This window comes from Dryobates pubescens, chromosome 5 (genome assembly GCF_014839835.1).
Source record: "Dryobates pubescens isolate bDryPub1 chromosome 5, bDryPub1.pri, whole genome shotgun sequence".
NCBI lineage: Eukaryota > Metazoa > Chordata > Aves > Piciformes > Picidae > Dryobates > Dryobates pubescens.
The window spans coordinates 14320564-14346634 of record NC_071616.1 but is presented as its reverse complement, the minus strand read 5'-3'; the positions used below and the strand labels follow the sequence as shown (position 1 = coordinate 14346634).

Genomic DNA, 26071 nt, shown 5'->3' with positions numbered 1-26071 from the left:
TGAGGCCACACCTCAAATACTGGATTCATTTTTGGGACCTTCACTCCAAGAAGGACATTGAGGTGCTGGAGCAGGTCCAGAGAAGGGCAGCAAAGCTGGTGAAGGGTCTGGAGAACAGGTTTTGTGAAGAGTAGCTGAGGGAACTAGGGTTGTTGAGCCTGGAGAAGAGGATGCTGAGGGGAGACCTTCTGGCTCTACAACTTCCTGAAAAGAGGTTGGAGCCAGAGATGGGTTTGTCTCTTCTCCCAAGTGACAAGTGGTAGGATGAAAGGGAATAGCCTCAAGTTGTGTCACAGGAGGTTTAGGTTGGCTATTAGAAGAAACTTCTTCACTGAAATGTTTCTCAATAGGCTCTCAGGGAGGTAGTTGAATCCTCATCTCTGGAGGTGTTTAAAAGCTGCAGAGATGTGCTGAGAGATAGGATTTAGTGCTGGGTTTATGATTGAACACAATGATCTTAGAGGTCTTTTCCAACCAAAACAATTAGATGATTCTAAGCCTTAGTGAAGATTCATGGGAGAATTTTACCTACTCTGATGAATTTGATCCACTTACAGTAAGAGTGAAATGAGATGCATCAGAGAAGTGAGCTGAACCAGTGAAGACTATGGGATGTACCACCTTGATTAATAGTCTAAAGATCTGTGCATGACTGTGTCCAGAGAAGGGCAACGAGGCTGGGGAGAGGCCTTGAGCACAAGCCCTATGAGGAGAGGCTGAGGGAGCTGGGATTGTTTAGCCTGGAGAAGAGGAGGCTCAGGGGAGACCTCATTGCTCTCTACAACTACCTGAAGGGGGGTTGTAGCCAGGAAGGGGTTGGTCTCTTCTCTCTAGCAACCAGCACCAGAACAAGAGGACACAGTCTCAAGCTGTGCCAGAGGAGGTTTAGGCTCAAGGTGAGGAGAATGTTCTTCACCGAGAGAGTTGTTCGCCATTGGAATGTGCTGCCCAGGGAGGTGGTGGAGTCACCATCCCTGGAGGTGTTCAAGAGGGGATTGGACATGGCACTTGGTGCCATGGTCTAGTCATGAGGTCTGTGGTGACAGGTTGGACTCGATGATCTTTGAGGTCTCTTCCAGCCTTGGTGATACTGTGGTACTGTGACTGTTCTTTAAGATATTAACCCTGGGAAGGCTGTTCTGTGGTCAAAAAAGACAGCAGAGGATGGTTAGGGAAGGAGGTGTTCCCCTCCCCCATTCCTAAATGAACTTCTGAATAGTTTCCTCTTGTGAATTAGAAGAGGTGGAGTGAGAAATGATGGTAATGCAGGTGAAGGCGAAGAAAACAAATATAAATGTGTGCAGCATGTTTTGTTACTGTTTAATCCACTTCATCTCATGCTGTGCATGTGTTTTTATTTCAGAGAAAATGTTTTCAACATTATTGGAGCCTTCGACATCCCACGTTTTATTTACAACTCAGAGAGGAAGAAGTTCCTACCGTATGTCTGAGGGATTTTAAGTCTCAACCACTTCTTACTTTAAGGAAAAAAGGGTTAAAAGTCTGTTTCCTAAACTTTTCCTCTTGTCTCATCTCAAGCCTGAGTGAGAAAGTGAGGCAATTTTATTTCTTAGTCTCTAAGGATCTGCTTAGACTCTGTGATAAATGCTGGCTCATAAATAAATGTGCCACTGGGATTCTCCTAGTCCTGTTGGAGGAAACTGAAATGGAGACTTGTATCCCCTGTGGCTATGTCTTCTCTGCTGCCAGTGATGTTACAGCTCTGAAACTCCAATATTTATCAGATAGTACAATATCCAACCATGTTTGTGCCATCTAATGAATAAAAGAGGCAGTAAATCTAAGGATATTCCATCACTAAATATGGATTTGAGGTTTATTTTTTCACTTCGGCTGGTGTGGTTTTTTTTTTTAATCAATTTAGTCTGTCTGTTGCATGTGTTGATTTTTTTAGACTGTAGCCTTGCAACTCTCTGAAGCCCTGGGGAATCTCTAAGGAGAGCTGCAAAAGCTGTAGAAGGAAAATCAGGAACAATTGGTGATTCTGGAGGTTGGAAAAAGGAACACGGAATTGGAGGAATTGGTTGCAAATATTGTGCTAGTGAAAGAATTTGACACCAAGCAGTCCAGAGATGAGCTAAAAAGAAACCTTGCTTTCAAACAGCTTCAAGTGGGGTTATCTGAGTAATGGACAGAGCTGTTCATTGTGAGGGGTTGCAGCAGCCTTCATGTAATATACAACTAATTTTCCAGCCTTGGTCCATGATACTGCAATCTCTGTTCCATGAGGCCAAGCTGAGAGAGTTGGGGCTGTTAGCCTGGAGAAGAGAAGGCTTTGGGGTGACCTTCTGGTGGCCTTTCAGTACTTATAGGGGACCCTGTAAGAAAGTTGGGGAGGGCTTTCTTATCAGGCAGTGTAGTGATGGGACAAGGGGTGATGGTTTTAAACTCAGAGGGGAGATTCATACTGGAGAGAAGGAAGAAATTTTTTTACATTGAGATTTGTGAGACCCTGCCCCAGATTCCCCTGAGAGGTGGTAGATGCCCCATCCCTGGAACCATTCCAGGTCAAGTTGTTTGGAGCTCTGAGCAACCTGCTCTAGTTGTAGATGTCCCTGCTGACTGCAGTGGAATTTGGATTAGGTGACCTTGAAAGGTCCCTTCCAACCCAAACCACTCTGTGATTCTGTCAGTCCAGCAAAAGCAATCTGTGAGTTTGCAGTAGGAATTTAGTTCCACTGCCACTTTGTAGCTTTCCAGGCTGAGAAGCTGAGAAACGCGTGAATACAATCTGCTAACCAAGAGGAAGCAAATACTCTTGTTCATGGCCATTTGAAGACATAACTGGTTTTCAGAAACCTGCTTCCTGCAGAGCCCCATCCAGGTGCAGAGATAAATCTCGAGGACTGTGAGTTAGAGGGAAATTAGATGGATGTAGCCTTCACAATGCAGAAATGTAGCATCCCCTGCAGAAATATTTCTTGCTGAGTAAATAAATTACACAGTAGTGTTACAGCTTTTGCAGCCTTCTATAACTTTCAGATCAAGAAGTAATTATTTTTTTTTTCAGGGGGGAATGCCCCTTTTTTAATCTTGATTGTGTTGAACTTCTTGCAGCCTCTCCATGACCAGCTTGCCTGCACCAAGTTTATTTGGAAGCGCCAGAGATAAAGCAGAGCTGTTTCGTGAACGCTACTCCATCTTACAACAGGTCAGGAAGGGTTCTGCTTTGTTTAACAAAATACATAAACAAGAAGATGGGATTTATGATGTTTTGAGGTGATTTTGTGAGTTACACCTTAAATAAAATCTGAATAAGGACAGGGTCTGTGCTAAGGTTTATCAATCTTCTCATCTGTCACCATGCAGCATGGTGGATTCATGTGTTTCTGCATCTCAACATCGTGTCCCAAGGGGGGATTATGTATTTTCACCTGTCTCTTGCTCTTTTCTCTTCCTGTAGTCTGGCTGTGTGCTACATTTGATTAGCATTGTTGACTTAATACAGACTCAAAGCCCTGAGAAATTCTTTTTCAGGCTCTCTTTGAAGCATGAAGTTCTGGTTTAGTTATTTATTTGTTTAGATATTTATTTGTTTTCCAGTTTTGAAAATGCCCAATGACAGCCAGCCACCCCTTGTCACTTCTTAGTAGCATCTGCACCTTGTTTTGTGCTGCAAGCAGCTTCAGAACAGGATTTCCCAACATGACTTGCTCAGCACCACTGGGGTAGTAGTTGTGGGTATTCACAGCTGCTGTAGGAGGTGGCTTTGGACCAGGCTGTACATACAGCCGGAAAGAGTCACAGAATCACAGTGGTAGGTGTTGGAAGGGACCTCTGGAGATCATCCAGTCCATCGTCATTACTAAAGCAGGGTCACCCACAGCAGCTTGCCCAGGATCACAATGTCTAGGTGGGTTTGGAATCGCTCCAGAAAAGTAAACTCCACAACCTCTCTGGGCAGCCTGCTCCAGGGCTCCAGCAACCTCACACCAAACATGGTTCTCATCTGCAGATGGAACCTTCTGGATTCCATTTAGTGCCTGTTACCCCTTGTCCTGTTAGTGGGCATCACTGAGAAGAGTCTGGGCCCATCCTCTTGCCCCCATCCTTTAGCTCTTGCTGAGCATTGATCAGATCCCCTCCCAGACTGCTCTTCTCCAGGCTAAACGGCCCCAGGACTCTCAGCCTTTCCTCCTCACGTTGATGCTCCAGTCCCTTCAGAATCTGTGAGTCAGCCCCTTAGCACTTGCTGTCTGGTGTCCCACAGAGCAAGGTCACAGCCTTGTTCTTTCCTTACTACCACTCACCCCGCAGTGAGCACAGCTTTTTTGTCTGTGCCACCTTGCTGGTCCTTTGGACCATGTGGTAGTTGCAGCCACAGGATAAGACACTCTGTAGCAGCAACAATTTTCTGTTTACCAGGGAATTTGCTGCCACTAGGAAAATGTGTGCTACAATTTGTGATCCTCTGCCCTAGAAGACCAGTTAACTTCTGAGTGATTAGTGAAATGTGGTGGAACTGGCACACACACAAAACATCAGACAGGATAAGAAAAGGCTCTGAGAAGACCTTACAGTATGCTGCTAGTACTCAAAGGGGGTCTGCAGGATAGCTAAGGAGGGACTTTATCAGGGGTTGTGGTGATAGGATGAGGGATAATGATTTCAAATGGAAGGAGGGTGGATTGTGAATAGAGATAAGGAAGAAATTCTTCATGATGAGGGTGAGGTATTGGCCCAGGCTGCCCAGAGAGGTTGTGGGTGCCCCATCCCTGGAAGTGTTCAAGGTAATTTTTAAGGGTCTTGGACAACCTGATCTCATTGAAGATGTCTGTGCTGACTGCAGGGATGGTGGAGCTGGATGGTCTTTAAGATCCCTTCCAATCCAAACCATTCTGTGATTCTATGAAAACGGTTGACTTCAGTGAAGAGCAGCTGGAGGTATCCATGGGGTCTGTATTCTGAAGCCTCCTTTTCCTAGTCTGTGTTGTGGTGTTGCACATCATTTCCTGATGATTTCACATAGACTTTCTATTGTAGAAGTTTTGTGTTGGGTTGTCATCTGTAGTCCTTTAAGACCTCCAGAGTGAAGCTTCAGGTCTCCCTGTGGGTGAGGGCAGCTGATAGGAGTTACTGTCTGTGTTGCATGGGCTGGTAGTGATGGGTTTGTCCCCGGGTGAGGCTTTCACAGCTCGTCAAAAACAGAGAAAGGAGTGAAAATTTCTACATACCATTTTCTTTGTGCTCTCTGTAATTTCTCTCTTTGTGTAATTGGCTCCTGTTACTTGAAAACCCAAAGTGCTGATGTATGACAAGTCCTGCCAGTAAAAGAAACCTGCTCTTCTCCATGTAGTTAACACTTAATGCAGTTTATTTCCCCTTTCTCTCTCACCTGTTCCTCTCAGATAGTCACAATTAACTTCTTTTAGAAGCATTAGAGATGCTTTGATGGTAGTTAGTTATATTGTCCAGTATATTGATCATCTGTTTCTTAAAAGCAAATTCTTGTCAAAAGAGCTGATTATGCTCTGGGAATTAGATGCTGCTGGGTAAAAGAGAGTAAGAGAACTTTAAAAAGAGTCTTTTGTAGAGTGGTTGTAATTAACTGGCTTTTTGGTGGTGCTCATTTCTTTTTAAACTGAATTACTTCAATTTTGGTTTCTGCAGAGGACTCACAGACATGAGTTGTTTACTCCTTCACCGATTGATGCTCATCCTGATGACAGTAAGAGCAAATTCCAGGTAAAAAAAGTCTGATTTTGTTTTTTCTCTCAAAGAGAGCTGTGCATGTATTGCACTTCAATGCAGTATTAGTTCTCCAGAGACTTCTTAATTTTATATCCAATATGAGTAACTGATGAAGTGAGTTCTTCTTGATTATTTTTGGCCTGTGTGTCAAAAATGCAGCTGTTTGGCTCAGATCACCAGGAGACAAATGTGGCTTCCTGAAGTGGAAGGGCATTAACTGTTCAGTTTATTACACTTTTCTTCCCTCTGCTTGGAGATGCTTTCCCTGCTTCTCTTTTTGCTAAGCATTAAATTCACAATAATTTTGTCACTTCAGTCTGTGCTGTTCCCATCTCAGCTTTTTCATATTCATAGAATCACAGACTCATGGAGCTGTTTAGATTGGGAAAGACTTTTCAAGTTCATGTAGTCCAACGCCCCTGCAATCAGCAGGGACATCTGCAACCAGAGCAGGTTGCTCAGAGCCTGAAACAACCTGACCTGGAATGGTTCCAGGGATGGGGCCTCTACCACCTCTCTGGGCAACCTGAACCAGGGTCTCACCACCCTTAGTGTAAAAGATGTCTTCCTTCTCTCTAGTCTGAATCTCAGTCTTTTGGTTTAAAGCCTTCACCCCTTGTCCTGTCACTGGGCACCACTGACAATAGTCTGGGCCCATCCTTTTGCTTCCCATCAGTGCTGAGCACTGATCAGATTCCCTTGCAAGCTGCTCTTCTCCAGGCTAGACAGCCCCAGGTCTCTCAGCCTTTCCTCCTCACAGAGATGCTCCAGCCCCCTCAGCACTTTTGTAGCCAAGAGTGCCCTGTTTCTCATGAACTAGGGAGCCCAGAACTGGACACAGTACTCCAGGTGTGACCTCACTAGGGCAAAGAAGAGGGGCAGGAGAACATTCCTTGTTCTGCTGGCCACAGTCTTCTTAATACACCCCAGGATATCATTTGCTTTCTTGGCCGTGAGCACATTGCTGGCTCATGGTCAACTTTTTGCCCACCAGCACTCCCCATACAGCTGCTTTCCAGCAGGTCACCCCCTACCTGTACTGGTGCAGGGAGTTACTCCCCACCAGGTGCAGGACCCCGCACTTGCCGTTGTTGAACTTCATGAGGTTCCCCTCTGCCCAGCTCTGCAGCCTGTCCAGGTCTTGCTGGATGGCAGCACAGCCTGATGAGGTGATAGCCACTCCTCCCCGTTTGGTTGCTTTCTCTCTTGGCTGCTTCTTGTCCTCCCTGCCAGTAGTGGCCGGTGCATTGCTCATGCTGGTGCTGTAGAAGGAATTTCTCTCTTCACTGCAGCTTGACAGACCAAGCCAAGTCTATACCAAAACAACAGACAATACTCTGAGATGTCACCTGTACTGCTCTGGAGTGTTCTCCGCCATCCATCTAGGGATCCTTCATAAAAGTGATTGGTGTCACTGCATGGGTGCAGGCCAGAGCAGAAAGTGCCACTTGCTCTTCCCAATTTCCATCCAGTTATAAGCAAAATAATGACAATAAACAACTTGCTAAGCAGTTCTTTACTATTCTTTTAAACAGCCATTACTGGAAACCCTTCCCTCAAGACATTCAGAATGTGTCCTTGATTTTTCTACTGAGTTCTCTCATAGCTTGTTTGTGTACTTAGCTAAAAACATCTGCTTGTTGTGCTTTGTCTTACTGCTTTAAAAAGAAGATAAATGGAGAGTTTAATTTAATTCTTATTTGTTTTTTGTCTCTGGTTCCAGCTCAAAACAGTAGAAACTCTCTTGGGCAACACAGCTAAAGTGGGAGAAGTGATTGTGCTTGGGATGATAACTCAGCTTAAGGAGGTAGGTTACTTTTTATTATGGGTACCTAGGCCAGCGTTCGTTCAGTGTTGTCATAGACTAGACAATGAGACTTGAGCACCTCACCACTCCATCGTGACATGGGAGTCAGTGCAGAGCTCCCATCAGCGGTGCAAGATCCATTCCTTAAGAAGAGACTTTCCCACAAGCATTTGGTGAGACAATGTCCTTTTCTTCTCACTGCAGGGATTTTTTCATAGAATCATTAAGGTTAGAAGGGATCTCCAAGATCACCAAGTCCAACCATTAACCTGGCACTGCCAAGTCCACCACTAAACCGTGTCACTCTGCACCATATCTCCATGGCTTTTAAATCAATCCAAGAATGAGGACTTTACCACTCTCTGGGGCAGCTTGTTTCAGGCCTTGACAACCCTTTTGGTAGACAGATTTTTCCTAATGTTCAACCTAAACCTCCCCTGGTGCAACTTGAGGCCATTTCCTTTTCTGCTCTCATTTTACACTTGGGAGAAGAGATCAACCCCCACGTCACTCTAACCTCCTTTCAGGGAGCTGTAGAAAGCCAGGTCTCCCCTCAGCCTCCTCTTTTCCAGGCTCAACAGCCCCAGTACCCTCAGCAGTTCCTCCCAAGACCCGTGCTCTAGACCCTTCACCATCTCCATTGCCGTTCTCTGTCCTTCTTGGAGTGAGGGTCCCAAAACTGAACCCAGTATTTGATGTGTGGCCTCACCAGTGCTGAGCACAGGGGGGACGATCCTTGCCCTGGTCCTGCTGGCCACACTGTTGCTGATCCAGACCAGGATGCTCTTTGCCTTCTTGGCTACCTGGACACATGTTGACTCATGTTTTCTTTTTGTAATGCTTTATGTCAGCATCTAGAACCAGTCCCATTTTTCAGGCATGCCCCTTCTTGAAATGCTCAAGCTTCCAATATTTGTGTTGGGACTTGCCACAGCATTGAACAGTGATTGTTAGGAAGGGAGGTGCCAACAATCCAGACCGAAACAGCTCAAAGGGAAGGTGCTAATATACATTGTCAGTGGTCAAGGCTGGACTAGCCACCAGACAAGTGACAGAGGCTCTCCATGCCCCCCTCTTCCTTCCCGAAGGGAAGAGAAAGGGAAGAAGAGAGAGAGACTGATGGGCTGGGAAAGAAACTCAACCAGCTGACATGGAAAGAACGATCCCATGGAACAGACATGCAGACACAAACTGAGAGCCAACATAACCCCTGCTGCAATCCCAGCACCATTGGCACCATTGATGCTGGGGGCAGTCACTTGGCAAGTCCCAGACTGGACTCATCAGCAGATGGGAACCGGATTCAGGACCTGGATTCTGGAAGTAGGTTGAGGAACATAGGGATCGAGATGGAAGGCAGAAGGGACTGAGTTCTGGGATACCAACCATTGAGCCAGGGGCTTGATCCTGAAGATGCCATCCATGGAATGCAATCCCTTGTTGGGTAGATGAGGGTCACCTATCCTGGCTGCTCTTCCCCTAAGATGCCACCTCTGCTTTCCTGCCCTCAAAGGTGGGGCTCAAGCTGTGGCAGTGCCCTTGGTGTGCAGAGGAGCAAGTCTCAGGCAGACCTTTTCTGCAGCCCAGCCCTTGACAGGAACTGTCTCCGTCAGCTTCTCCCTGCTAGAAGCAGCCCTGGCTGTGCAAACATGCCCTGAACTTCATAAGTACCTCACTGAGCAGAGCCTGAGCTGGGAAGTCACAGCACTGACAAGAATCGGTTCTGTTCTAGCTCAAACCAGGACAAGTGACTATAAACTACATTGGTTTTGGTTCTCCCACTGTAGTCTAAACTGACAGTATTTAAAAAGTGCTGAATTATTTCTACATGCTGACTGATAGATTCTTCTGATTGGACAATTTATCTGCTGGGTTTGTTTTTCTTTATTAATGAATCCTGTTTTTTTAGGGGAAATTTTTCCTGGAAGACCCTACAGGAGTGGTCCAGCTAGACATTAGTAAAGCCATATCCTTTTACTGTGGTGTAAGAATTGAAGATGTAGAGCTGGAGAGTTTTTAACTGAAGGATAAATCAATGTTAAAAATGACATACTGAGAATTACAGCTCTGCCTTTTTCCTTCTTTTTGAGTCACTTGTTTGCTGAAGCTGTTTCACAGAGACTTTTAGGCCAAGGTTAATATTCCTCCTAATGGAAGTGGAGCTTTGTTCCTCTTTGACAGCCCTTTATGAACTTACCTGCTCAGCTACCAAGTTAATTAATTACCTTTCTCTTAAGGCAGGCTATGAACTTTCAGTAGTGTCCAAATCTACAACACCATTGGAAAGCAAACTTTTATCTAAAGAACTCATTTAAGAATCCTGATTTAAGAAAATGAGATTTCTTAACCTTTCCTCACCAGTTCCACAGTGGTTTGTACACTGAATCATGCTTTGTTTTGGCAGAAGGTAAGGCAAGACTGTTTTTCTTAGTTGTAATAAGTTATTCTGTTCCTGGCTGTTGCTGTAGTTACATGTCTACCAGATGTGGCTGAACAGACAAGTCTCATGTTGATGGGGCTTGACCATAAGCTCAATTGGTGAGGGATTTTTGTCTGTAAGCCTTTCCTGTTATGTTGTGGGCTCTGGGGGCAGAGAAGAGGTAACAGAGCTCTGCCAAATTGGTTAGGTTTCAGCGATGATGGTGGGGTATGAGCATCTATAGCAGCTTTGTGAGCCTGGCTCCAACATGCTTGGAGGAAATACAAGTAGATTAAGGAGACAGACTAGAGACTTCTTCCTGCTAATGAGGGATAAGAGGAGAGGAAGCAGGCTGAAATTGTTCCAGGGAAGGTTTAGGTTTGACATTAGAAGAAACTTCTTGACTGAAAGGGTTCTCAAACACTGGAGCAGACTGCCCGGGGAGGTGGTTTAAAAGAGGTGGAGGTATGGTGCTGAGGGACATGGTTTAGCACCAGCCTTGGTAGAGTTAGAGGATGATTGGACTTGATGATCTTAGAGGTCTTTTCCAAGTGAAACGATTCTATCATTCTGCAAACCAAACAGTATGATTCAACAGTCTAGAAATGCTGCTTTCTGTTGGCAAAGCTGTGGTCTCTCAGAGACTTTAATGAGGCTTCTCATTAAGATGATGGAAGAGCTTGAAGATTTGGAGCCTTGTTTTAGCAAAAATAATGGACCTTTCTGTGTGTGGAATGTTGGTCTGTGCAATACACTTAATCCCAGGCTATTTTCTTATGTCACAGAGTCAGAGAATCATAGAATCACAGAGAATCACAGACTAATACAATCACAGAATGAAACCCAATGGCAGCTACATGATTGATCAGAGGTAATAAAATCTTTTAAGGGGCTTGAGAAAAGAATTTCAGGAGCCAAAATACTTTGGCTGGGAATTGCCAGATGAAGAAGGGAATTTCAGAGGTCAGCTGGTGCGTGGAGCAGGACAACCGCAAGAACAGCCAAAGGAATTGAAATCATAGAATGGTTTGATTTGGAAGGGACCTTACAGATCATCTAGTTCCAACCTCCTGGGGCTCAAAGCTCCATTCATAGTGCACTTTGTGTTTATAATTTATGAAGTAAATAAAAATTAGGAGCAAAATGATAGCAAGAACAAATAGCACACCTTATTTCTGTTCCTCTCACAGGTGGGACAGTTCCTGAGACAGGGTGCACTTTGATTAAGACTCTTCCAGGGCAGAGCCACCCAAAATGCTTCCTGTTCCTCTGCATTCTGACTCAGTTGGGTTGAGAAGGTTGTTTATGTGGTTGTGCAGCAAAGCCATCCAAGGAATCTGAAGCTAACAAAGTAGTTGGTTTCTTGCTCAGTCTGATTGTCAGCCAGATAGTTGCCTGCTCTAGTTCACCACTAATCAGCACAGAGACTGGTCCTATCACAAGTGGGGGACCGATGGAGGCTGAGACCAGCACAGCTGCCAGCTGTCTGACTAATGTCTAGGACATGATGTTATAAAAGCTAAAGGTTCTTTGGTTGTTCCAAAAATCTCTTAGGTTGGTATGAAGATGAAGTTTTTCATGTGAAGGCTTTTGGATTTCCACCTACTGAGCCTTCTGCTACCACGAGGTATAAAACTCACTTTTGGCAGCCTCCCTTCATGTTTTGGTTTGGGATTCTAAGAATGCACATTATCATTTTTGCAGTTTCTGTGGCATTATGCTAGTTTTCCCCCTCCCCAAATGCTTCAAAATAAATATAGTTTTAAGGAAGCCATTCTGGGATGTGCTGATCTGCTTGGACCAGTGCTAAAGCAGAAAAATCTTTCCAAAGGCCCTTGGGTTCTGCATATTAATGACAACTGAGATCTGAGCCTTTCTCAGTTGCAAAACTAGGCAACTATTGCATGGGAATAAGAAACTTTGTGTTGCTCCAAGATTGGGTGTGGGAAAGAACCCAGGATAAATATTACCCTGAGATCATTTGCTGAGTTATGGTAGGACAGCATCCCTGCTTCATGTCTAGGTGACAGCCACTTCTCTTCCTTGCTTTCTCCATGAAGTGCTAAATGATTATTGATAGCCTCTGAGCTACCTATCATGGTAATTAAAATAATTTAAGTGAATCATAATCAAAACTAACAATTTGGGAAGGAAACAGAACTAACTCATATTTTGATGTTGTAGAGCCTTCTATGGGAATGTAAACTTCTTTGGAGGGCCTTCTTCAGCTTCAGTAAAGGCATCTGCAAAACTGAAGCAGCTGGAGGATGAAAATGAAGATGCCATGTTTGTGTTTCTGTCTGATGTGTGGCTGGACCAAGCTGAAGTACTGGAAAAGCTTCACACAATGTTTTCAGGTAGGTGAATCATGGAATCACAGAGTAGTTTGGGTTGGAAGAAACCTTTCAAGGTCATCTAGTCCAAAGCCCCTGCAGTCAGCAGGGATGTCTGCAACTACAGTAAGTTGCTTAGAGCTCTGTCCAACCTGACTGGAATGTGCCCAGGGCTGGGGCATCTACCATCTCTCTGGGCAACCTGGGCCACTGTCTCACCACCCTCAGATTTAAAATTGTCTTCGTTCTATCTAGTCTAAATGTCCCTTCTTTTAAGTGAGGACTGCTGTGACTCTCAGCTTTCTTTCAGAGTTTGTACTATAGTCCATGGCCCTCAGCAGCCTGGATGAGTGGACCTGATGAATGCACCAAGGCAATCTGATGTCCTGCTGGGGTCCTCAGCCCTAGTCTGTGGCTGCGTCCCCTGCTTGGCATGGGCTTGAAAGTCTGATCCCACAGTGATGTAGTTCAGGGAATACCTCAATAGAAAACTAACTGCCTTTGTTGGTGACAGTTGTAAGCTGGATTAGCTTTGTGAACTCTGCAACATGTAGTCTCTTACAGGAGCATCCCTATCAGGCAGGGAAAGCTGGACAGTGGACGAATGACAGCAAGACAGTGGTTTCATAGAATTGTTTTGGATGGAAAAGAACTTTAAGGTCATCAAGTCCAACTGTGAGCCCAGCACTGCCAAGTCTACCACCAAACCACGTCCCTTAGCACCACATCTACATGGATTTTCAGTCCCTCCATAGATGGAAACTCCACCACTGCCCAGGCTATGTTGCTTCAGGGGAAGAAATTGTTCCTAATGTCCAAAACTTTTCCTAATGTCCTACTACTTGTAAGCCTTTGTTCAAAAGTACACTTTAAACAAACAAACAAAAAAGTCAGGCAGCAATTCTCTGCTGTTGGCAGTGCTCTGAGCAGTTTTGGTGAACTTCCATTTTGAGCAAGCTAGAATAAGCTCAACTGTTGCACTTTTTGGGCAGAGTCCCACTGAACTCAAGCCCAAAGCCAGGAAGGCCTCACAGTAATTTTAGTGGCAGCTTTTTGCATCTTCTGGTTGCTATTACATTTCTTTTGGATCTTCCTCCAACAGTTTTAAACATTGCACTGTAGTATATCTTTGTAACCTGATAGTTTAGGACCAGGAAGGTGATTATACTCAGCACTGGTGAGACCTCACATTGAGTGCTAGGTTCAGTTTTGAGACCCTTACTCCAAGAAGGACTCAATGATCTCGAAGGTCTTTTCCAACCTGGTTAATTCTATTCTATTCATTGAGGTGCTGAAGCAGGTCCAGGAAAGGGCAACAAAGCTGATGAAGAGTCTGGAGAATAGGTCTGGTGAGGAGCAGCTGAGGAAATTGGGGTTGTTAAGCCTGGAGAAAAGGTGGCTGCAGGGACACTGTCTGGCTCTATGAAACTCCCTGAAAGGAGGTTGGAGCAAGGTAGAGGCTGGTCTCTTCTGTCAGGTTACAAGTGACAGGATGAGGGAAAGTCGCCTCAAGTTGCACCAGGGGTGGTTCAGGTTGTATATGAGAAGAAACTTCACTGAAAAGGTTCTGAAATGCTGGAGCAGGTTGCCCAGAGAGGTGGTTGAATCCCCATCCCTGAAGGGGTTTAAAAGCTACGTAGGCATGGTGCTGAGGGACAGGGTTCAGCACTCACATCAGCAGACTTAGATAATGGTTGGACTCGGTGATTTTAAAGGTCTTTTCCAACCAAAACCATTCTGTGATTCCTTTTCACACATCACTTGCTACTAATGTTGTTTTGGACAGCTGCCATTTTTCTGTGCCTTGTCAAAAATGTTTCTCTTCCTCGTGAAAGTTCTTCCTAGGCTTAAAGAAAACCTCATACTTCATCAGAGCTCAGCAGTTCCTCCAGTACTTTCTGGTTCTACCTACAAAAAAATGTCAGTTACTCTTAAAATATGAACTGTTTCTTCCACACATCATTACATTAGCAATGTTGACAACATTTGGATAGCAAGCATCTGTGAGATCTGTGAATTGCTTCTTTGTGTTCCAGAGCAGCTTTGGAACAGCTTGTTCTGTCTGTTGATGAGGGTGGGTTAAACCATCACACTTAGGTAGAATGGAAGCCTGAGAGGGTGGGTGCTTTAGAAACAAGCAGCATAAAATTAAGGGTAGGAAACTGAAACTCAAAGAATACTGAATACAAATTGCCACACTGTCAGGGGTCAGGGCTGGGCTGGGCACAAGAAAAGCAGCAGAGGCTCTCTGTGAAGCCTTCTGCCTGCCCAAAGGGAAGGGAAAGGGAAGAAGGGGGAGAGTCTGATGGGCTGGGAAAGAAACTCAACCAGCTGGGATGGAAAGAAAAACAGTCCCAGGGAATAGAGACAAAGAGACACAAACCAAGAGCCAACCCAAGCTGTGATGGCAATGACAGCACCATTGACACCACTGATGCTGGGAGCAGGCACTGGGCAAGTCCCAGGCTGGACTCAGAAGCAGATGGTAACCAGATTCAGGACTTGGATTCTGGAACTGGATTCAGGTACACAGACCAGGATGGAAGGCAGAAAGGACAGAGTCCTCCTAGGACAATGGCCAGGGAAGAAGAGGCTTGGCCCTGGGGATCCCTCAGTTTGATCCTGAAGATGTCATCCATGGGATCCAGTACCCTGTTGGGCAATTAAGGGTCACCTGTCCTGTCTGTTCATCCCCCTGTCTGCCACCTCTGACTTCCTGCCCTCAAAGGTAGGGCACAAGCTGTGGCAATGCCCTTGGTATGCAGAGCCTTCCTGCATCCCAGCTCTTGGCAGCAGCTTCTCCCTGCTGGAAGCAGCCCCTGGCTGTACAAACCTGCCCTGAACTTCAGTAAGTGCCTCAGTGAGCAGAGCCTGAGCTGGGAAGTCACAGCACTGACCAGAACTAGTTCCTTTGTAGCCCAAACCAGGCCACTGTCTCATCCAGAAGTTACAAAAAGAGTTTATGTTGATCAAAGTTGGCAGGATCCTTGAAGCAAACTGAACTGGACCTAAGATGGCTTATAATGAAGTAATAAAGGGATGTTAGTCAGTGAGGTTAATATTCTGAACTCACCTGGCAAAGAAGCAAATATTGCATTTGTTATTTTGAGACTTCTTTAATAGGCAATTAATAAGCCTCGTAATTATAGGCTAAAAATAATAGCTGAGTGGCTCAGCAAGGATAAAACATTGATGAGCCATTTCTCTGCTATAAACAATTCTGTCCTATTTACCAACTGGATTGAAAAATAGCAAAGTGGATCCAAGTCTGCTACTGCCTGTTAGGAAAATGGAGAGTAACAGGGAATGTGAGATGAATTCCTGAGTAGGTGGTTATATTTTTATTGTGAGGATGGGAATTTGGCTTCATTTTTTAAAACTCTTTGCTCTGAAGAATGTGCTTCTGAGTGATTAGTGATACGGGGAGGATTCACCAGGTTCTTAAAGCCATGGTTTAGTGGGCGTGGTGTTGGTCAGGCCTTTTCCAACCTTAATGATTCCATGAAAACACTGGGGCTGTTCCACTTATTGATGCTTTGTAATGCCAAGGAGTGAATTAAATGTTGGTAGAGCCCTTGAACTGGAATGATGCATGGAGGTTGATAGTAATCCATTGCCACCTACCTGCTATTTTTCTCTTTAAACAAAAGAGTGTGGTTTTAAATTGTATTATTTATTATAATTGTACTTTGTGTCATTATATGACAGGGTCAGTGGTTGGCTGGCTACACACACACAATGTTGTTGGAACTGGGCCTGTAAATAACAGAGAGTTCCTTGAAGTGACATTTGTACCTTGCCCTCATCATTTTTAAGTTAACAAAAACCTGTGTCAAGAAAATTCTTCAAGTGTATTAACAGCAGCAGAGCTTGAAGTGCTGCTGAATGGGCTGGAGAGGGGAAAGCTGAAAGGTTCTGAGGTTTATGGCTGTATTCACAGAGAAACTCTTGTTTTCCCAGGTTATTCCTCTGCACCTCCAACCTGCTTTTTCTTTTGTGGAAATTTTTCCTCTGCACCATATGGAAAAAATCAAATTCAGTCACTGAAAGGTAAGGAAGTCTTTGTGTACACTCAGGCATCAAGTTAACATAATGATGGCAAAACAAAGAGAGCAGGAAAAAATCCTTTCTTTTCTAAGTGAGACATTTTTTTAATGCACTGAAGTCTAGGGGTGATTTCATATCATGTGTGCTTCATGTCTAACCAGGTGTTACATCACAGATTCTTTTGTCTTGACTCCAGGTTCTCTGAAGGCTCTTGCAGATATTATCTGTGAATATCCCAGTATCCATAAAAGGTACACTGTGCTATGAAAAAAGGAAAAGTGTTTATTTTGTGAAATCTTTGCTTTAATTACTTTAAGAACCTAACAGATGCTGTGTTTTCTCATTGCTGAGAGCCATTGTTGTGCTATGATCAGATAGCAGCTGCTCCTGTCACAGGCCTCTCTGCTTGTTCTGGGAGCAGTGTAAGGCTTTGATTTTTATCTAAAATAGCCTGCTTTTGGAAGCTGCTATGAGTGAACAAAGGTGAAATTGCCTCTCCCTGTATCCCATATGGATTAAACATGGCCCATAAGTTCCCAAGAGTGCTATTTGGGTGAGCCCTTTTCCCCTAGAATTCCCTTGAAATCAGCAGAGTGCTGCTTTGCAATCTAGTGTTGAAGTCAGTGTTGTACCTTAATTACCGGGTTCAGTTACGGGCTTCTTGCTCCAAGAAGGACACTTAGGTGCTGGAGCATGTCCAGAGAAAGGCAACAAAGCTGGTGAAGGTTCTGAAGACCAGGTCTGGTGAGGAGGAGCTGAGAGGAACTGGGGTTGTTTAGGCTGGAGAAAAGGAGGCTGAGGAGAGACCTCATTGTTCACTACAATTCCTTGAAAGGAGGTTGAAATGAGGTGGGGGTTGGCTTTTTCTTCCATGAGGCAAGTGACAGGACAAGAGAAAACAGCCTCAAGTTGCACTGTTGGAAGTTTCTGTTGTGCATTAGGAACAATTTCTTCTCTGAAAGGGTTGTCTGCTTCTGGAACAGGCTGTGCAGAGAAGTGGTTGAATCCCCATCCCTGAAGGTATTTAAAAAGCGTGTAGATGTGGTGCTGAGGGACATGGTTTGGCAGCGAACTTGGTAGTGTTGGGTTGATGGTTGGACTTGATGATCTGAAAGGTTTTTTTCCAGCCTAAACAATTCTGATTCTCTGCTGCTATGAGCACCTACAGGCCTTCTATACCAGCCCCCCAGATAATGTCACCTGAAACACTACTGGCTGCCTACATGGAGACATTTCATTGCTGTCTTTTCCATTCTTGCATATGCAGTTCTCCACAGTTTGGGAACTAGCCAAAGGCACACCATCCTGCAAAGGAATCTTTTGTTTATCCTTTCTTGTGTCCTTGCTCTGTGGGAGCCCATTCCAGGCCTGATGAACTAAATCCCTTTGAGAGATTTTATTACACAAAGGAAAGTAGAACCCAGGGAGCCAGCCAGGCTTATCCTTTCTGGCTTCTGATCTTGGAATTTGTAACAGGAGCCCCTCAGCAGAGCTAGTTCCTATAAAGGGCCCCAAAACAATGGCCACAGGCTGCAGCTCTTGAGCTCTGTGAGATGCGAGCAAGTGTATCCTCTGTACTGATCCTTTATCCTGGTGGAGGCACTTGGTGTGCCTCTGCTGGATTATCTGGGATCCCTTTAAGGGATCCTGGAGCCCATTGCCACTGAGTCCCTGGCCAGGCTTTCTCCCCCTCTACTCTGCTTCGGTGAGACCCCATCTGGAGTACTGTGTCCAGTTCTGGTGCCCCCAGCATAAGAAGGACAAGGAACTGCTGGACCAGGTCCAGAGGAGGCCATGAACAGGATCAGAGGGCTGGAGCACCTCCCCTGTAGGGACAGGCTGAGAGACTTTGAACTGTTCAACCTGGAGAAGGCTTGGAGACCTTAGAGCAGCCTTCTAGTACCTGAAGGGGGCTACAGGAGAGCTGGGGAGCGACTTTTTGTAAGGGCTTGGTGTAGTAAGACAAGGGGGAATGGGTCAAAGCTGGAAGAGGGGGCATTTAGACTGCATGTTAGGAAGAAATTCTTTACAGTGAGGGTGATGAGACATTGGAACAGGTTGCCATGGCGCTTGTGGATGCCCCCTCCCTGGAGGTGTTCAAGGCCAGGCAGGATGGGGCCTTGAGCAATCTGGTCTAGTGGAAGGTGTCCCTGCCCATGGCAGGGGGGTTGGAACTAGTTTAAGGTCCCTTCCAACCCAAACCATTCTATGATTCTCCCTGCCCCTAGTCAATCATCTTTCCATAGTGAGGAGTTTTTAAGGGTTCCTCCACTTCAGGGAGGAGTGGATATGTATCTTACATCTTAGCATTGATTTCTGTGGTGCTTAAGGCCAGGAAGAGCTGTCATCTCTGCTTCAGAGTAGATTATTTACAATGCACCTGAGCATTAAGGGCTGCACATACTCAATGTTTAGATACCTCTAAGTGATAAAAGTTATACCTTGAACTTTTTTACAGTAGTCGGTTTGTGTTTGTTCCTGGCCCTGAAGACCCCAGTCCTGGTTCTGTTTTACCAAGGTCAGTTTGCTTCATTTTCTCCCGTTTTGGAATGTTGAGTTACAGAGTTAAAGCAAGGCTTGCTTGGTAACATCTGTTGCTGTTTATTTTAGACCTCCCCTGGCTGAAAATATTACAGAGGAATTCAGACAGCTGGTGCCATTTTCAGTTTTCACCACAAATCCTTGCAGGTACCTGTGGAGCTTACTGCTCTTTTTCATGTTGCTTTTTTTTCCTTTTCTTTTTTCCACTGAATGACTCATCTGCAGGTGTAATTTTTCAAGTTTACAAATTCTGGGGGGGGAAAAAAATGTTGTAAATGTTTCAAATTATTAGAGTTCCTCCCTTTCATTAGTTGTTAATTAGCTTTAAATACATTAGTATTACAGGCAAGGAGGCCAGGCTGAGAGAGCTAGGATTGTTCAGCCTGGAGAATAGAAGGCTCCAGGGAGACCTTCTTAGGGGCTTTCAGTACTTGGAAAGAGACGGGGAAGAAAGCTGGGGACAGACTTTTTAGCAAGGCCTGTTGTGGCAGGAGAAAGGGCGATGGTTTAAACTGAAAGAGGGTGATTCAGGCTAGAGAGAAGGAGGCAGTATTTACAGTGAGGGTGGTGAAACCCTGTCCTGCGTCACCCAGAGAGGTGGGAGATGCCCCATCCCTGGAACCATTCCAGGTCAGGTTGCTTGGGGCTCTGGGTAACCTCCTCTAGTTGCAGGTGTCCCTGCTGACTGCAGGGGCTTGTACCTTTAGAGGTCCCTTCCAACTCAAAGCAGTCTGGGATTCTATGATTCTGTGAGTAAAGAAATAAACTAGTGAGGAGAGAAGTGGTGCTGAAAGTTTGATAGCAAATACCAGAAGCATCATGGGGGTTTTTTTTCTGAATCTGGAGAGAATGAAGGTAAGACAGGAAATAAGTGTTTCAGCTGATACATGCTTTTTCATTTTGCTACATTAGAAGGAGATCATTTTCATAAAGCAGCTCCCTATCTTTTAGTTTCATCTCCATTTGTTAAATTTAATTAATGTTCTCCATTCAGGATTCAATATTGCACCCAAGAAATAATCATCTTCCGGGAAGATTTGGTAAACAAAATGTGCAGAAACTGCATCCGCTTCCCTAGCAGCAACATGGACATTCCAAACCATGTGAGTGTTGTGTTCAGCGTTTCTTGCCAAGATCTCCTTGGCGGGTCTGCATTTAGGTTGCTTCACTCTGCATTGTCACAGCGTGTTGTAAGGGGAACCAAGAGGGGTTGTAAGGAGGATCTGTACATTTGGTGTTCAATAAACAGCAGCAACAAAACTGGGGAAGGGTCTAGAGCACAAGTCTTGTGAGGAGCAGCTGAGGGAAGTGGGGTTGTTGACCCTGGAGAAAAAGAGGCAGAGCAGAGACCTGGCTCTCTACAACTGCTTGAAAGGAGGTTGTATTCAGCACTGATGAGGCCATACCATGAGTACAGTTTGGGTTTAGTTTTGAGCCCCTTACTCCAAGACAGACATTGAGGTGCTGGAGCAGGTACAGGAAAGTGCAGTGAATTTGGCAAAAGGTCTGAACAGGTCTTGTGAGGAGAGGCTGAAGGAAATGGATTTGTTTAGTCTGGAGAAAAGGAGGCTGGAGGGAGACCTTCTGGCTCTCTGCAGCTCCCTGAAAGGAGGTTGAAGCTATGTGGGTGTCTGCCTCTTTTCCCAAGGACTAAGCAATAGGACAAGAGGAAATAGCCTCAAGTTTCACCAGGGGAGGTTTAGGTTGGACATGAGGAACAATTTCTTCCCCAGAAGGGTTGTCAAGGCCTGAAACAAGCTTCCCAGGGCAGTGTTGGGGGTCCCCATTCCTGGGGGAGTTGTAAACTTGTGTGGATGTGGTGCTGAGGGATGTGGTTTGGTTGTGGACTTGGCAGTGCTGGGTTAACAATTGGACTCGATTCTGGAGGTGTTTTTCAACCTTGATGATCCTAAGATTCTGTACTTCTGTTTTCACCTTCATTTCCATCTTGACAAGAAAATAACTGGAACCATGGTACTGAATATAAGTTCTACCTAAACATGGGGAGGATCTTCTTTAATTTAAGGGTAACAGAGCACTGGAGCAGGCTGCCCAGAGAGGTTGTGGAGTCTCCATCTCAGGAGATGCTCAAAACCCACCCGGACGTGGTCCTCTGTGACCTGCTCTAGGTGAACCTGCCTTGGCAGGGGCTTGGACTCAATGACCTCCAGTGGTCTCTTCCAACCCCTACCAGTCTGTGATTCTGTGTTTGATGGCATCCAGTCATTCTGGCTGTCCCACCACAGGTGCTCTTAAGCATAGAACTTCACAGCAGCTGCCTCTTGGCGTATGTACAGCAGCACTGTATGATGTTCCAAGAAATACCGATTCCTAAAGGCAAAGTTTCACACAAATGACTTTGTTTTCTTTTTTTCAAAGAAGTGATCAATTAACAAGCTACATTTGCAGTAAAGCAGCATCTCACTTTTCCAAAAGGTCATCTGCTGCTTCTACCGTCTCCCTTGAAGTCTTAATCCTGCTTTTGATACATGGCCACAGCTCTCTGAGTTATAGTTCTAGTTAATGAATGCACAGCAGGAGCTGATGAGACTTACTGATATAATTGAATGAGAAAAATCCAGGCAGAACTGGCTAGTTGCAGTGATGGATTGAGTCTGTTTATTTTATTGAGGGGGGTTTTGTTTGTTTGTTTAACTTAAGAGACTTCTTTTAGCTCTTCCTTCACTCCACCAGGATAGTGCTCAGCTTCTTTGTGAACACAGGGAACCCACTGTGGATGCTGGTGGACCTTGGTTTTGGTGTGCATGTCTGTCTGTACCCTGTCTGTGTGTACCCTGCAAGCTGTTAGTGGGAAAAGAGCATAGAAACAAAGAATTGTTTTGGTTGGGAAAGACCTTTAAAATCATTGCGTCCAACCATTACTAAACCTACCAAGGCTGGTGCTAAACTGTGTCCCTCAGCACCACATCCTTGCATCTTTGAAACACCTCCAGAGATGGGGATTCAACTACTGGCTCCCTGGGCAGTCAATTCCAGTGTTTGAGAACCCTTTCAGTCAAGAAGCTTCTTCTAATGTCTGACCTAAACCTCTCCTGGTACAACTTCAGGTCATTTCCCCTCATCCTATCACTTGTAACTCGGGAGAAGAGACCAACCTCCACCTCACTCCAGCCTTCTTTCAGGAAGTTGGAGAGAGCCAGAAGGGCTTCAGCCTCCTTTTCTCCAGGCTAAACAACTACAGTTTCCTCAGCTACTCCTCACCACACCTGTTCTCCAGCTCCTTCACCAGCACTGTTACTCTTCCCTGGACATGCTCCAGTACCTCAATGTTCTTCTTGGAGTTGAGTGCCCCGAAACTGAACCCAGTACTCAAGATGTGGTGATGAATGTCATGTCACAGTACTCAAGGTGTGAGATGAATGAGAGAAGGAAATTTTGTTCCTAACATTAGAGTGAATTATTAGTGTCTTTATGCCTCGAATAGTGTTAGTGGAGTAACTCAGCCTGTGGTTGGTGCATCATTTGCATTCAACAGCAGACCCTTCCACCAGGTCCCTGTGTGATTTTCGCCCTTTGGGGAGAATGAAGCCCAATGGCAGCCACATGATTGATCAGAAATAATAAAAGCTTTCAAGGGGGTTGAGAAAAGAGTTTCAGGAACCAAAATACTCTGTCTGGGATTTTCCAGATGAAAAAAGGAATTTCAGGGGTCAGCTGGCACCTGGAGCAGGACAATTGCAAGTACAGACAAAGTAATTGAAGTAATTTAGGAATCGAATGGGAATCAAATTAATCATATGATGGTTGTGGTTGGAAGGAACCTGCAAGATCATCTAGTTCCAACCCCCTGGTGTGGGCAGAGATGCTTTCTACTAGATAAGGCTGCCTGAGGTCCCATCCAGCCTGGCTTTGAACACTTCCAGTAACTGGTAGCTGGGAAACAAAACAAACACCACAAAATGGAAGCTGTGGCAGTGTTGGTGTATTCTGGATTGGAGGAACAATTAATCAGATTCTCTCTTTGGGAGAGTCTGATCAGTATCTTCAAATACTGGCTGGTATGCTTCAGGAAGGACTTTATGTATTAAGAAACCCCACAAGACAACAAAGAAACCAGCAGCTGACTGCTGTTTGGTGCTGCTTTGTTCTAGAAATAATCAGAGAGATTGAGAAACACCAAAAAAACATTTCCAGGTTGAAAGTTTCTTTATTAGCAGGGCATGAACGTCTGCAGGAGTGCAACTAACTTCTAGAAGATGGCTCAGACTAACTCTTTGTCTTGCAGTTTGTAAAGACCATATTGTCCCAGGGCCACCTGACGCCGCTCCCGCTGTACGTTAGCCCAGTCTACTGGGCCTACGACTACTCGCTGAGGGTTTATCCTGTGCCTGACATGCTCGTCATTGCAGACAAATACGACCCCTTCACTGTCACCAACACAGACTGCATCTGCATAAATCCTGTAAGATTTCCTTAGGCTTTACCAAAATAGAAGAGGGTGCAGCCACATTCAGTTGGTGTCTCCTTGCTACTTGTATTTTACTGATGCAAGGGTGATGTCTGCATTTTTCTTGGCAGGGTTCATTTCCAAGAAGTGGATTTTCATTCAAGGTATTTTACCCCTCCAACAAGACAGTTGAAGACAGGTAAATATATTCAGTTTCTCCTTGGTATTTGTATTTCTTCCTAAGTACCTCCTTTCTCATTATCAAGAAGGGCATGGAAAATTGATAGTAGAAACCGAGTGAATGTTCTAACAGTTTAACATAAGCTTGTACTTCATATTTAGGCAGTGTAAAAAAATCTAAATACCTAGAACTTAAATAATAATAAATTAGAAAATTATAAGAAGCATGATGCATAGGTAAAATTAAAGGTAAATGTACCAATCACACTCTGGACTGATCCCCAGCAGCATAGGCAGCAGATGGAGGGAGGGGATTCTGCCCCTCTGCTCTTCTGAGACCCCTGCAGTGGTGGGGCCAGCTCTGGAGTCTTCAGTGCATGAGAGACATGGAGCTGTTAGAGCAGGGCCAGAGAAGGCCACAGCAAAGATGGGAGGCTTGGAAGCCCTCTGCTGTAAGGCCAGGCTGAGAGAATTGTGGTTGTTCAGCCTGGAGAAGAGAAAGCTTTATGGAGACTTTCTTGTGGCCTTTCAGTAGTTAAAGGGGCCAAGAAGAAAGATGGGGACAGACTTTTGAGCACTGCTTGTAGTGAGAGGACAAGGGATGGTGGTTTTAAAGTGGAAGAGGGAGATTCAGACTAGAGAGATGGAAGAAAAGTTTGATGCTGGGAGTGGTGAGACCTTGTCACAGGTTTCCCAGAGAGGTGGTAGATGCCCCATCTGTGGAACCATTCTGGATCAGGTTGTTTGGGGTTCCAAGCAACCTGCTCTAGTTGCACGTGTCCCTGCTGACTGGGGGAAAGAGAGGGCTGGTCTAGACAACCCTCAAAGGTCCCTTCCCACCCAAATAATAGTTGTGGTTCTATGATTCTATATGATTTTCAATAACTGAAAGCCAGTTGGGAAAATTATTTGTTTCCGGAGATGATTGTTACATAGGTTAATTATACTTGATCATAATCAAGCCCAGAAGCCACTTTCATGCTTTGATTTAATCTCAAATTTGACTTGATCTCCAAATTTGATTAATCTTTGATTTCAAATCTCAAATATAACCCTCCCCACTCTCTGAAGGAAAGTGATAATAGTTTCACCCATGCAGCCTTTATTTGAATGTAGAAAATGTCCTACCATGAGATGTTTTAGGTCTTTAAATAGTTTAAAACATTATTAAGCCTTTCACAGATGAAGAAACAGAATAATATTCTATTTATTAAGCATCTTTTAAAAAATTAAGTACTGCTTTTGTTTGCTATTTTCAGCAAGCTTCAAGGTCTCTGAATTTCCATGAGGAGTGAAGCCAACTGCAGCACTTGATTGAGATGGGTTGAGTTTTATGATGTATTACAGGCTGTTGATAATCAATGTCAAAGCCAAAATGACGTCTTTTGTATACAAATAAACATTTACAGGAAAAGATACTGCTGTTAGCTTGGATAAAATGTAGAGACATGGTAAAGACTGATTGGCAAAGCACTATAGAAGAAGGCAGCTGGAGGGGCCAGATGTGTGTGTATCAAACAGAAAACATCCATCTCAAAAAAAAACAAAAAAAAAACCCAAAAAAAGACATTAAAGACAAGGAGAGCTTTGTCTTTCACCATGCTGAGTTGAGCTGATTGTTATCTACAGGAGACACTTAATTGTGGACTACAGTGTGTCCTTGGACAGGAGAGGTCTAGAGAAGATTTGTGAGATGTCATTTACTGATGGGAGAATGTAGTCTGTTTGCAGATAGCGTTAGGCAGGCGGATGAGGAGAGGTAAGAGGAACAAAGACATGGACCTCTGAAGAAGGCATGGAGGAAGAAATCCTGAAGGAGCAATCAGGAAGGTGGGAGAGAGCCAGGGCCTGGTAGCATTAACTGCTGCATCAACAGCTGGTTTGACTTACAGAAGAGAGCAGCCCGTTGGCACTTGAACCTGGTCCCTTTTCAATGAAAATAAGCAAAAAAACCCTATGCTACAGCCACTTGTGGGAATCAAGACCAGGAAACCAGATTGTGCTACCTCAAAGTGTCCTAATTAGGTATACAACAGACAAGGGAGCCTCAGAACCCACTCTTCTATTTCATAGCCCCATTCCCGCTGTGTTGATACTGACACAAGCATGGCTGAGGGGGCAGGGGCAGGGGGGAGGACATGGATGGAAGCTGGGAGCTGAGCTACCCAGGGTTAAACCCAAAATACACATTACCAGTGCTTCCGAATGTGCTTCCTGGTCCTGGGCTGGGAGGGGAGGGCAGACAGCTGAGAGATGTGGGACAGAGATGTGGGAAAATGAGTCTTGCAGAGGGGTGAGGAGACAATGGTGGAGAGCCACCCCTGTGGAAGACAAAGGCAAGGGCTGAGTGCCACTATGAAGCCAGAAGTGAAGGGAGAAGAAAGGCTCAGCAAGGCCAATTGACTCCAAGAAAGATCACAGAGTAAAAATTCTGCAAAATAACACAGAAAATTGTCTTTAATTATTTGTTTGTTGGTTCTGGGGTGCAAGTTGGCACTGTAAGTATAAGAGGCCCTTAAACCCTCCAGAGTTCCGACTGCAAGGGCTTACAGGTTTCAAAATGGTGATGCCTGCTGAAGATGAATCTTGGTGACGTCATGGAGACATGTTTTGTCATGTGAAGT

At 44.9% G+C, this 26071-nt stretch overlaps 1 protein-coding gene across 1 annotated transcript in view; it reads left to right on the top strand.

The window, feature by feature from the left end:
* The window catches only part of POLE2 (DNA polymerase epsilon 2, accessory subunit), a 31915-nt gene extending 6941 nt beyond the window's left edge, over window positions 1-24974 (top strand). The window contains exons 4-19 of the mRNA XM_054161628.1: window positions 1364-1441; window positions 3079-3172; window positions 5632-5706; window positions 7436-7519; window positions 9429-9485; window positions 9878-9926; window positions 11493-11565; window positions 12123-12295; window positions 16232-16321; window positions 16515-16569; window positions 18777-18836; window positions 18929-19006; window positions 19854-19962; window positions 23106-23282; window positions 23399-23466; window positions 24707-24974. Of these exons, the coding sequence (XP_054017603.1) occupies window positions 1364-1441; window positions 3079-3172; window positions 5632-5706; window positions 7436-7519; window positions 9429-9485; window positions 9878-9926; window positions 11493-11565; window positions 12123-12295; window positions 16232-16321; window positions 16515-16569; window positions 18777-18836; window positions 18929-19006; window positions 19854-19962; window positions 23106-23282; window positions 23399-23466; window positions 24707-24725 (1339 nt within the window). The 3' untranslated portion in view covers window positions 24726-24974. The remainder of the gene's footprint in view (window positions 1-1363; window positions 1442-3078; window positions 3173-5631; window positions 5707-7435; window positions 7520-9428; window positions 9486-9877; window positions 9927-11492; window positions 11566-12122; window positions 12296-16231; window positions 16322-16514; window positions 16570-18776; window positions 18837-18928; window positions 19007-19853; window positions 19963-23105; window positions 23283-23398; window positions 23467-24706) is intronic.
* The last annotated feature ends 1097 nt before the right edge of the window (window positions 24975-26071 follow it).